General features: G+C 48.3%; 1 protein-coding gene across 2 annotated transcripts in view; it reads left to right on the plus strand.

Annotated features, from left to right (window-relative positions):
* RIDA (reactive intermediate imine deaminase A homolog) overlaps positions 1-13,301 on the plus strand; it is a 34,192-nt gene that overhangs the window by 13,169 nt on the left and 7,722 nt on the right. For both annotated transcript variants that reach the window (XM_066579018.1, XM_066579017.1), the window contains exon 2: positions 11,805-11,910. In XM_066579018.1, the coding sequence (XP_066435115.1) occupies positions 11,805-11,910 (106 nt within the window). The remainder of the gene's footprint in view (positions 1-11,804; positions 11,911-13,301) is intronic.

Raw genomic sequence — 13,301 nt, forward strand, 5'->3', positions numbered from 1 at the left:
CGAGTGGGGAATTCGAAACAAAAATCACACTCCACATGTCCGTGACGTCAGATTCCTGGGCATGCGCAGGGCCTATTCAGTGGTTTCTGCCAGCTCTTTGCTGACAAAGCGTATGGGGTTTGTATGTGTAACATGCCGCAGGAGACCCGTGGCGTTTTACGCATCCGCCCGTGGACATTAGCCCTTAGGAGTACTTCAGCACTGTGTGATTTTGCAAACCAGCAGTTTAGTCTGAGAAGTACAGGCGCAGCGACTAATAATGTTACGTCCAGCCAGCGGGATGACAGCCTTTGAACTGTTGGCAAATAAGTAAAGCAATAACTTTGGAGCGTTGCCTTGCGCTGTCTAGTCAGACAAGAGCTGTCCATACCCCCAGCAAGGTTCCCCCTGTCCTAGTGCTGTGCTGACATCCTGCATTTCTCTGGGATACTATTTCACTTCTCTTATTTAGGAAAACTAAGAAAATAGTTAATGTAACCATTAACCTGTTGTAAGTGATTTGGATATCAGGGAAATTATTAACCATTTGTGGCTTTGTCCTTACAGAAGCGGTTTACATAAATTAGTGTATGCTATTTAGAGAATAGAGGAAGCTGCAGTCTTTTCCTTATTGGACCCGGCAATCATGTGATTGCTGGGGACACCTCACTATGGCAGAGCTGCCTAGTATTAGCAGACACCAAACCAGCTCTGCCGGTGATTTAATGTCACAGTAGGGGTTGGTGGTGTTTCCCCTGTAACTAGGGCTCTTATAGATGCAAAAATGGAAAAATGTGAGATAAGAAAAAAGAAATGGCATTGTGAATCTCCCCTAGAGGTCTTATATGATGTCATATAGGTTAAAAAATATAATACAAATGTGTGTGTTTGTTTTTGTTTTGTTTTTTTAACAATTATACAATAAAATATACCGTATATACCGGCGTATAAGACGACTTTTGAACCCCGAAAAATCTGCTCTGAAGTCGGGGGTCGTCTTATACGCCGGTAATACAAAAAAAAAAGTGTCAAAAAAAAAAAATCAGTACTCACCTCCCCCGGCGTTCTGTCGCGCTCCGGCAGGATGTCGCTCCCTCCTGGTCTCCGGCAGAGCATTGCTTTCTGAATGCGGGGCTTGAAATCCCCGCCTCCAGAAAGCTAATACACACGCCGTCAGCCAGTTACAGCCATTCAATGACATCATTGAATGGCTGTGATTGGCTGAAGGCGCACGTGTGTTAGCAATCACACCCATTCAATGATGTCATTGAATAGTGTGATTGGCTGAAGCCACGTGTGTTTTAGCCAATCACAGCCATTCAATGATGTCATTGAATGGCTGTAACTGGCTGACGGCGTGTGTATTAGCTTTCTGGAGGCGGGGATTTCAAGCCCTGCATTCAGAAAGCAATGTTCTGCCGGGGACCAGATGGGAGCGATAGCCTGCCGGAGCGCGACAGAACGCCGGGGGAGGTGAGTACTGATTTTTTTTTTTTCGCCACTGTATTACCGGCGTATAAGGTGAAAGTTGGGGGGTCGTCTTATACGCCCCATCGCCTTTTACGCCGGTATATACGGTAGTCATAAAAAAAAACAAAAAAAAAAACCACAGCCCACCCAACCTGAACAGTCGCCATAGATGCCCTGTCATCTGAGACTATACAACTTATATTTCCAAACTTCTGAAACAAAATGCCATTGAGAAGTGGATTGCATCCAGCCCAGACAATGCTCTGTAAGCTAAACAGCCCGGACTCCAGACTGATACATTTTAGAAAACTACCAGAGATTTTTATTTTTTTTATTTTTTCTTTATTAAGGATAATTGCACAGTACATAGTAAAATCATAATGAAATAAACTCAGTGTTACATAGATTACATGCTGTGCTATAGCTTGCTTGATCATAGTGGTATAACAACATTTTCCTTGTGTATTTTTCTTATAATTAACAGTAAACTATAACATAAAAACTTGGACCGTCTGTGTCGATTGTTTAAACTCTTTGTGGGGTAAGGCTCTGCACTTGCCATTTGGAAAGGGGATGGGTACCGGGGCACCCACAGTGGGGGGGGGGGGGGGGGGGAGAAAGAGGGCAGGGGACGCCAGACTGGGGATTTAGTCCGTGGATAAGGTGGAGTTGGTATCCAGCCAAATATCCCATATTTTTTGAAATTTATTTGGACATCCTCTATTTTGATAGATGATTTTCTCGTATGAGATTACTGTGTTTACCAACCGAACCCACCCCGAGATCGTTGGGGTTCCCGCAGCCATCCAGTGAGTAGCTATTGTTTTACGTGCCAGGAACAAGGTCTTCTGTAGAAAAATGCGGGTGTGGTGCGGCCACTCCTCCTCCTCCAATAGGCCAAACAAAGTTACTTTGGGGTCCATTCCAATATTAAAGGGGGATGGTAGTAGCGAGTTTATGAAGGATACAATCTCGGACCAGAATCTGTTTATCAGGGGGCAATCCCAGATCAAATGCCAAAAGTTGGCCTCTAGTTGACGGCATCTATGGCAGGAGTTAGAGGAGGAGTTGCCCATTTTATATAGTCGGCTGGGTGTGAGGTACGCTTGGTGAATAATGTATAGCTGAATCAGTTTATTGTTGACTGCGGGGGAGACTGAGAGGTGGGATTCCGATATATCTACCCAGTCTTCCGGAGATAAGGACGGGATGGCAATTTTCCATTTATCGTAAGCTGAGGGGGGGTTATGGTCGGTTTTGGCTGAAAGGAGATGTGTGTAAAGGGCCGAGATTAGACCCTTAGGTCCTTGGGATCTGAGGATGCCAATCGTGGGGAATTTGGATATGTTTGTAGAGGTAGGTGGAAATTGGGAGTTCAGGGCATGGCTCAGCTGGAAATATCTAAATAGTTGAAGTTGTGGGGACTGTATTTTTTCGCGTAGTTGATTGAATGTGAGGAGGTTCCCGTCTGTATAGACGTCACCCACCGTCACCACCCCCAACAATCTCAAGTATTGGGGATCCGGAACCGACTGCAGGGCCTTAAGGCCAGGGTTGTTCCACAAGGGAAGTTCACACATCACTCCTTTGTATTGTTGGATGGCCCTGGCCTCCCTCCACACCTTTAGGGCGAGTTTGTGAAGTGGCAAAATATCGGAGGGATTGGTATGTTCTGGGAATTCCAGGAAGCTTAGAAGGTTGTTGCCTTTCACTTGTTTTGCCAGGTATTGGTCAGCGATGGGCATTTCTCGTTCCAAGAACCAGCTCCGAACATTACGCAGCTGCCCGGCTAAGTAGTATACGTGCAGATCTGGAAGCGCCATTCCAGCTTGCTCTTTAGGTCTTTGTAGGGTCGAAAGACTGAGCTTTGAGCGAGTGGAGTTCCAAATGAAGGATCTGATGAGGGAGTTGAGGGTTTGGAAAATACGTTTGGGTACGGATATTGGCATGTGCTGCAGTATATATAGACATTTGGGTTGCGTGGCCATCTTTACCAGGTTTATGCGACCGGCTATCGAGAGTGGTAGTTTCGACCATCGTTCGAATTTATTTTTTACGTTTTCTAGCAGTGGGACAATGTTATCTTCTATAGCATTGTTTTGGTTTTGGGACATATACATCCCCAAATATTTGAATGTAGAGACCACAGCTAGGTTATATCTGGCGACGCAAGGGTCTGTTATTGGGTTGAGATTTGTATATAGGATTGTGGACTTGGGCCAGTTAACATGTAGTCCAGATAGGTGGGAGAATTTGTCAATTTGGGACATAGCGTGGGAGAAGGAGGTTATAGGGTCTGACAAAAATAGGATCGTATCATCCGCGTATAAGCCCACTTTACTTTCGAGTCCTGCCCATTTAATGCCGGTCACTTCAGGGGTGCTTCTCAACCGAATTGCCATGGCTTCGATGGCCATGGCAAATAAAGCTGGGGACAACGGGCATCCCTGCCGGGTGCCTCTTGCGAGGCGGAACTCGGCGGATGGGATGCCGTTTACTATTACATTGGCACTTGGGGATTTGTAAATGGTTTTGATCCATTGTGAGAATTGAGGGCCAAACCCGAAACGGGCCAGGCAGGCCTCAAGGAAGGTCCACTCCAGCGAGTCAAAGGCCTTCATCATGTCCAGTGAGACTAGTGCCCAGGGCATGTTAAATTGTTTGCCCAGTTGGATCGCTGTCTGGACTCTCCGTATGTTGATTGTCGTGGATTTTCCTGGCATAAATCCGGTCTGGTCAGGGTGTATAATGGATAGGATTACTTGGTTTAGCCTTGTAGCCAGGAGTTTTGTTAGGATTTTATAGTCGGCGTTTACCAGGGAAATGGGCCGATAAGAGCTACAGTCTGTAGGGTCTTTATCTGGCTTCAAAATGACTATGATAGATGCTCCATAAAACGAGGGTGGGAGGGAATTATCTAGTTGGGCCTGTTGTATCGTCTCTAGTAGCAACGGGGCCAGTTGTTCGTCGTATTTCCGGTACACCTCTATCGGGAGGCCGTCCGGGCCTGGGGCTTTATTGGATGCCATGTCTCGCATTGTCTGCCGGATTTCGTCTAGGGTGATTGGGGCTTCCAGGAATTCCACCTGTTCTTCAGACAGTGTTGGAAAAGTCAAATCGCTCAGGTAGTTTAGGACGTCTGCCTTAGTGGCATTTGTGGGTGAGCTGTACAGGTCAGCGTAAAATTCTTTGAAGCGATTTGTGATAGCTGGGGCGTCGGTCAGCTCATTGCCGTGTTGGTCTTTTATTTTAAGGATCGTGTTCGGGTGCTTCTCATGCTTAATCAGGTTGGCTAGCAGATGGCTGGATTGGTTACCCAGCTCGAAATAGTATTGTTTCACAAAGAATAGCTTGCGCTTGGCCTTAGCATGAAGTTGGTGTTTGTAGAGGCGGGAGCAACTGAGCCAAGCTTCTTTGTTAGAGTCTGTAGGGTTATCAATAAAAGTCTTTTCTGTCTCAAGTGTCTTGGATTCTATCTCTCGGTCAGCTTGGGAAGTCGTTTGTTTGATGTATGCAATGGCTGATTTAAGGAACCCTCGGAGGTATGCTTTAAGGGTATCCCATCTCAGAGCCGGATGGGTGTTGTTGTTATGGGCATCTAAAAAGAGAGATATATGGAATGGGGTTTGGTCATCTGGGCCTAGAAGTTTGAGCCAGAACGGGTGTAATTTCCAGGTAGGAAGGATTATGAGTTGAGGGAATTTCAGTGTTAGGAGTACCGGGCTGTGGTCAGATATACCTCGCGGGCAGTGTGTTATATCTGAGAGGTACACCGCGACCTCCGCAGAGCTGAGTATATAGTCGATTCTTGAAAGGGCATTATGACCGAGGGAGTGGCAGGTGTACTCCAGGGTATCAGGGTGATGCAACCGCCAAAGGTCGACCCAGCCCACACTTTCAGTCATCTGCCGGAGGGGGGAGCTAGTGTTTGTGGCTGTGTTAGTTAGGGCGTGAAATTTGTCTCTGGTCGGGTCCATTACCTGGTTAAAGTCGCCCATGCAGAGTACTCCTGCTGAGGGGTATTGGTGCGCAAAGGCCATGGCCGCTTGTAGAAGAGAGAGATTATTATGAGGTGGGTTATAAATACACAGGATGACGTAAAGCTTGGAGTCTATTTCGGCATGTACGAAGATTGATCTACCTTCCGGGTCTCTACGAATGTTGATGGGATTCCATCTTATGGAGCTATGTATAAGTAATGAAACGCCTCTGGAGGAGGAGGTGTGGAAAGAGTGGGCCGCCCACTGCACCCACGGCCTCTTAAGAGTGTCCGCTCTGTCACTGGTAAGGTGGGTCTCTTGCAAGCATACGATGTGGGGGTTGGTTTGTTTAATAAAGGAGAAAACTTTTCTGCGTTTAAGGGCTGAGCCGAGACCGCGTACGTTCCAACTAAGGTATTTTAAGGTCATTGGTGTTGGTGTAAATGTAAAGCTCAATCAACGCGCTTATAATTAGGGGAAGGGGAGGGAGAGGTCTCTGCACATACAGAGCAATAGGGATCATCGGCATCGACAGTCCAGAACAAATAACAATAATTATCACAAAACAGATTAAACTTTTAGTTGTTGACATCCTGTCTGAATATAAACACAGGAATCCTAAATTAGGGTTCCGGTAAATCTAGAGACAGGAGACAATGAACAAACTTAAGCTACAAACTATCAAGTAGGTAGCTGATGTTGCTGGAGGGGAAAAAGTTCCAGTGGCCTATGGGTGGCTGGTTTAACCTAGTGGACTTAATTTGTTAGGTTAGGGTAGCATTGAGACACGGAAGGGTCCCGGGCTACGGGTTCGCATCGTTGGCGATCGGCCCACCACCCGTAGGTCAGGGGGATAATAAAGCTCCTCAGCCCCGATTTCCGCTAGCAGGCATATTTATATATGTTATGGATTAGCGCCTCTTGGTGACGTTGGATGCATTCTGAGCCATTCCAGAGCTTCAGTGGGAGAGTGTAGAAATGTCGCTTTTCCTTCTGCGACTATGCGCAGGCGGGCCGGATATGCCATGGAATAAGGAATGTTTCTATCTTTAAATTTCTTTTTGACCTCCATAAAGGTGGCTCTTTGTTTTTGCAAGTCCGCAGAGAAGTCGGGGAATATAGATATTATTGAATTGTTGTATTTGAGTGGACCTTTTAATCTGGCCTGTCGCAGGGCAGTGTCACGGTCTCTGCAGTTTAGAATTCTGGCTATAAACGGGCGCGGGGGTGCTCCTGGTTGTGGTGGTTTCGCTGGGACTCGATGGGCCCTCTCCACGGCAAAATGGGTGGAAAAAGCGTCGTCACCCAGCAATGTTTTTAGCCAGTTCTCCGTGAACGCTTCTGGTTGTGAGCCTTCTGCCTTCTCAGGTAGGCCGATTATGCGCAAGTTGTTACGGCGCGAGCGGTTTTCAAGGTCGTCAGTTTTTGCTTGGCAGTATTCCGCTGTTTTTATGGCTTTCTGTATTGCTGCGGGGATTGGGCGCAGGGAGTCCTCTACATTCGAGATGCGGTCTTCCATTTCTCGCACCCTGCCGCGCATATTTTGTAGGTCTTGTCTCAGGAGGACTACATCTGATTTGACTTCTTCTATCTTGTCTGTAAGGGCGGACTTACAATTGTTGATTGCTTCCAGGAGTTGACGCATTGTTGGTTCTGGTGGCTGCTCGGAAACATCATCGGTTTTCTTTGTTTGGGCTGGTTGCGTCGCCCGAGGAGAGTGATCTGGAGTTTCAGTGCGTGAGAATTCTTTTAATCTTTCTGCCGCAGAGCCGCTTTTTTTGCGTACGCTCATGTTCACGGGTAGATAGTTGACGTGTTTAACTGGAGACGTAAGTGGTTTTTTTGGTGATGAGTGTTTCTGAGGGAAGTTACTTGGTTTGGGTCTGGTTAGCCGGTCAGATAGCTTGTGGGGACTCTGCTGGGAAGCTTAAATTGTTAGTGACTGCGGGAGTCTCGCTGTCGCCGGGCCACGACCTTTGTTCCGCTTAGTGTAGTATAGTATAGAAGGTATCAGGGCCGTTGCTTGTGGCCGAAGCCGGGTGGTGGATCCAACGGTTTGACGCGACTTTTGTGGGTTTTAGGTGTTGTTGACTATAGAGTCCTTGTATTTATGCGGTTACAATAGCTGTTAGAGGGTAGAGGTCCCGCAGCCTGGGCCGCAACTATGCAGGGTTTGTTCAGATCTGAGATAATTTATGGTGAGAAAGGTGGGGGGGGTGACACCGACCCCACGCCGCGACTGTCTGCTGAGGGCAATAACGTTCCGTCCCAGCGCACCAGAAGCGCAGATTGAAGTACAGGGAGCACTTTGTTCCTTGTGGGTCCTGCTGCTTGTTGGTTAAGTGGAGCTATATGTAAAGGCAGTCTATCTCCCGTGGACTCTCCAAGGCGTTATTATATGGTGGCATAGGCAGCAGGGGGTGCTTCCCAAGGGGAGGTGGAGGTTCTATCTTTATGGGCTGCTTGCCCGATATACAGTCCCAGGGGGGTCACTGTCTTCTGACAGGTGTGTTGTCCCCCAGCCCCCGCTGGTTACTTACAATTTTGCTGCCGGCTCCGCAGGGCCGGGTCCGGAAGGCAGGATCTGTGTAATTCAGAGTCCCTGGGGCCGTTAATTGACCCGCCTGGCCGTCACAAGGCGATTCCCGGGTGGGTGATGGAAGGTGCGGTCGGGCCGACCGTGGTACCGGGCGGACCGGTGCCCGTGCCCCCCGCGACTGTGCAGGATAGAGGGACGTCCCGCGAGCGCGCCGGCTCCTGGGGCTTAGGTCGGCGCTCCGTCGGATGTCTGGCAGGCGGCGGCAAGAGGTTGTGAGGCGGCGGGACGGTCGGGAGGGCCGCGGCCTCCGCGCAGCCCTCACAGCGGAGGGTGAGTTCCGACGGCCAGGAGGCAAGAAGCACGCCCCCTCCGGGAAAGGATGTAGCGTCCGTCAGCCGTGGAGGACCTGTGGATGCACGGGGGACTGGTGGCAGAGTAAACCGCGGTCCCGGTCGGGGCCCCGCGGCAGGTAATCTTCGTCGGGGGCTGCAGAGCGGGCTTCTTCGCCCGCGGGGTCAGGTCCAGTGCGGCTCGTTGCGGAGTGTATGGCGGCAAAGGCAGGCGGCTGCAGGGGGTCTCAAGACGGCGGGGCGGCCAGCCGCGGTCTCCCCCCCGGGCCCGCCGTGGCGGCTCGATCCAGGGGTTAATCGCAATGTCCCGCTGACTGGGGTCCGGCCCGGGAGGTTCCCTTCTGTCTGGGTCGCGACCGGTCAAGGCAGCGCGGGGGGGGGGGGGGGGAGAGGTTTGGTACAGACGAGGTGGCTGGGTCCCGGGAGATTTGCCGGGTGAGCTGTGTCTGGGCGAGGGGGGCAGACTCACCGGTCCACTCGGCCCACTGGTCCCAGCCGAGCCTGCAGGCAGGGGTTAGGGAGGTCGGCGTCAGGCTAAGCGCGGGAAAGTAACAGGGCGTTGGCGCCGCTCCTCTTCCTCCTCGGCCCGCAGTCCCGTTATGGGTGTCAGGAGACTAAACGTGCCCCCAGCTGCGGTCCAACTCTCCTCTCAGGATCTATAGGTCCTTAGGCGGCGTTTTGGATCTCAGGATTCTGATGAGGCCAGGATTTTGTAAGGATTTTAGGTTATCCCCTGGGGAGCTCTCCTCACATGCGACTCTCCATGTTGGTCGCTGGCCACGCCCCCCAACTACCAGAGATTTGTGCTGCTAGAATATTGCCTTAGACCAGGGGTGCACAACGGTATTATTGTACCTTGTCACAACCCGAAGTTAGGGGTGGTGACAAGGGAGCAGCTGTCAAAGAACGTAGTAACGCCTCCAGCTTCTGATTGACTGGGAGGGGGGCGCGTTACTAAATTAACACAGGGCAGGAGGACACCCAGAGTCGGCCGAGAAGACCAGCCAGTGCTGTTCTCGGATGCCAGGAATACAGCGGCGAGCGTCGGCACATACACAGGCGCCGGACACCACTGACGCTGGTAGCGTCGGCTGTGTATGTAATCCTGCAAGTGCCGTCCACAGATGGCAGGAGGATTGCGGCAACACTGGGAAAGGCGGCAGAGGCGCCAGCTGACCACAGCAGTCAGTCACTGGGGCAATTGGCGGCCAGGATCGAGGTGAGAGGCAGCACAGCGACAGGCTAAAAGTGGCCACACGAATAACTCACGGAGCACTGGGACAGATGCAGCCTGTGTAGTGACTCTTTTCTGGCCCGGAGGGTTGGGGTTAAGGGGTTATTTTTCCTATGACGCTTACGTTTTTAGCTGTAAAGGCTTCTGTATTTACAGCTACTTATGTAAGCCTAACATGAACACTAACCCCTTACCCTAACCCTCCAGCACGGGCACAACATCACTACACGCGCTTCTGCTAGGACCTTCAAGGACCATACAGAAGTCACCCAATCGGGAGCTAGGGGTGTGACAGGGGCATTCCTCCATCCAAGCCCTGTCAAGACCCTAGCTTTCTGGTGGTGACAAGATACAATAATACTGTGCACAACTTGTGGCTCACAAGCCCATTCTGTGTGGCCCCAATCAACTGGGGAAAGAAATATCTATGTGTGGCGGTTCACATGTAATTTCCATGTCTAGATGAAGAGTGGCGGCACATGGCAGGGCAACAGGAACTAACAAATACTAAGGCTGTACTGTGTAACCATGTCTGGGTCCCCTATATATTAGGACAAGCACTGAGGGTGTACTATGCAGCCATGTCTGGTCCCTTATATATTAGGACAAGTACTAAAGGTGCACTGTGTAGCAATGTCTGGTCCCCTATATATTAGGACAAGTGCTATGGGTGCACTGTGTAATCATGTCTGGGTCCCTATATATTAGGACAAGTACTGAGGGTGCACTGTGTAGCCATGTTTGGGTCCACTATATATTAGGACAAGTAGTAAGGGTGCTCTGTGTAGCCATGTCTGGTCCCTTATATATTAGGACAAGTACTATGGGTGCACTGTATAGCCATGTCTAGTCCTCTATATATTAGGACAAGTACTATGGGTGCACTGTGTAGTCATGTCTGGGTCCACTATATATTAGGACAAGTACTAAGGGTGCACTGTGTAGCCATGTCTGGGTCCACTATATATTAGGACAAGTACTAAGGGTGCACTGTGTAGTCATGTCTGGTCCCCTATATATTAGGACAAGTACTAAGGGTGCTTTGTGTAGTCATGTCTGGATCCACTATATATTAGGACAAGTACTAAAGCTGTACTGTGTAGCCATGTCTGGGTCCACTATATATTAGGACATGTACTAAGGGTGCACTGTGTAGCCATGTCCGGGTCTCCTATATATTAGGACATGTACTAAGGGTGCACTGTGTAGCCATGTCTGGGTCCACTATATATTAGGACAAGTACTAAGGGTGCACTGTGTAGCCATGTCTGGGTCCACTATATATTAGGACAAGTACTAAGGGTGCACTGTGTAGCCATGTCTGGGTCCCTATATATTAGGACAAGTACTAAGGGTGCACTGTGTAGTCATGTCTGGGTCTCCTATATGTTAGGACAAGTACTAAGGGTGCACTGTGTAGCCATGTCTGGGTTCCCTATATATTAGGACACGTACTAAGGGTGCACTGTGTAGCCATGTCTGGTCCCCTATATATTAGGACAAGTACTAAGGGTGCACTGTGTAGCCATGTTTGGGTCCACTATATATTAGGACACGTACTATGGGTGCACTGTGTAGCCATGTTTGGGTCCACTATATATTAGGACAAGTACTATGGGTGCACTATGTAGTCATGTCTGGGTCCACTATATATTAGGACACGTACTATGGGTGCACTGTATAGTCATGTCTGGAAGGTGACCCTCATTCTCCCAATAGATTGGGAGTCCTGAAAGTGGTGTTTATTTGGATTTATTGCGGCATATAGTTAGGCTCATGGCCTATATGGTTAGTGGATGTCTGTGATGGATACCATACTAATTTAATTTTGCCATATAATAACCTATACCGACCAGACAGAAGCCAAAAGGACACTATTTTGGCCTCCATCGGATTAATGGAGCTCTATGGACATAATTAATATATTATTTTGGGACCTTTCCGGCAAACGCCTAATTATTAACAAAAGAACGTGATGTGAGCAGAACTAGTTGGCAATCGTGATGTGTCATGGAATCGCCAGTATTCTGACTTACTTTGTTTCATCTCTGAGTGCCTTCCATTTAGTGTTTAGGAAGGCAGAGACCATTATAAATCACTGCAACCTTCTCTATGGAAATAATGTTTGACCCAAACAGCAAAAATACACTTTTTTTCATTTAAATTCAACATCTTTTTAAAATCTTGTTTTTATGCAAGTTTGGCATGACATACCAGTGTTATTTAATGGACTGTTGTGTTCTATGTTGCAGTCAAGCAGTGGTGGTCGATAAGACCATGTACGTATCTGGGCAACTCGGCATGGATCCTGCAAGTGGACAGCTTGTGCCCGGCGGTGTCAGAAATGAGGCAAAGCAGGTAAAATATTTCTTTGTTATTTAGATTTTACAACTAGGCTTGACCCTGTAACTGGGATCAACTTTGGATGTATCTGTATCTCCCATTTACTGGTATGAAGTGTAAGAGGTCAATCCATTGGGATCTCCCTGCACAGGTTCACATCGTACCGACTACCCCATGTTGTAAGAGGTCTTTAGCGTCAGGGTATGATGCTCTAGGGCCATTGGCTCCATATCAGCAAAGATGGATGCTTGATCTTTAGGCATCACTTACCTTGCATAATTGCTCTGATCAGTCGGGTTGTTGGGTACCAGCTGATGTGGTCTAGAATGAAGAGCAGGAGACCACATCATAACTGAGAGTAGATCCGGAGAAGAACAAGTACAGCTTATGGTGTTGCATTACAAACACAGGTCAACGGCAGTGACTAGTGGCAGCAGCACAATATCCCTTTCCGGAAGTCTTCCGTTTGTTCCATTGCTGATTGATATGCAGACCTCTTTTAGCTTTGAGGACCACTTTGTCAGCCACTATCATAGCTGATGATAGTGCAGTATAATGGTCTACAAGGTGGAGATATTTTCTCCAGACCTAATACACTTTTCTCTTCTTAACTGTATCACAAAACCACACGCAGAACTTTTTTATTATTCTTGGGGGCTGTTTATGATTTAATTGCCTCTCCCCTAACGGGTTATAATGTTCTCCGTACCATCACTTTAACCAATATGGTTGAACATTGAAAGGAACATCATTAGCAATAAAATAACAACACATTTTGACCCCTATATAAGCACTCCTTCCAGAAGTGTGACGATATATACATTCCCCCAATGGTCATACTCCCACTATTCAAAATCGGGGCTCATGCATACTCCAATGTGTACATGGGCACTTAGGACTGAATTATGGGTCAGCAGTATGCATCCATAGGTTCTCTGTGCCGCTGCGTGATGCGTCTAACGTCGGATTCTGCCTTAAAAACAACAATTTATAGCTCCAGAATACAGCAGCATGGAATCCATGAGGAAGAGAGTTCTTTGTGCCTTTATAAAATGGGATGTACAGTTTGGCCCATTGAGCGGTATTTGAGATATTTTTGGGATTCATAGAAAAACTTGGAGATTCGGAGTGTAGCAGAGTGTGGAATTCTGGGCAAATAAGAATGTGGAGTTATGCTTTATAATTCATTTCAATTTTCAGATGGTGAGCAACATTTACTAACAGCTCTACCGGATGTCCCACTCGCTGGGCCCTGAAAAATATGCTACAATTTCATAACTAATGAACACATTTTAATGATATTTGGGCAAAATATATCTTGCTCAGTGAGAATCAGGAAACCCCTCATAACATGTGTGTCAGTCACTCCTGTCTGCCGAAGTCCAGCTAGTCTGGGCGGTTAGCCT

This window comes from Eleutherodactylus coqui, chromosome 9 (assembly GCF_035609145.1).
Source record: "Eleutherodactylus coqui strain aEleCoq1 chromosome 9, aEleCoq1.hap1, whole genome shotgun sequence".
In the NCBI taxonomy this organism is placed as follows: Eukaryota; Metazoa; Chordata; class Amphibia; order Anura; family Eleutherodactylidae; genus Eleutherodactylus; species Eleutherodactylus coqui.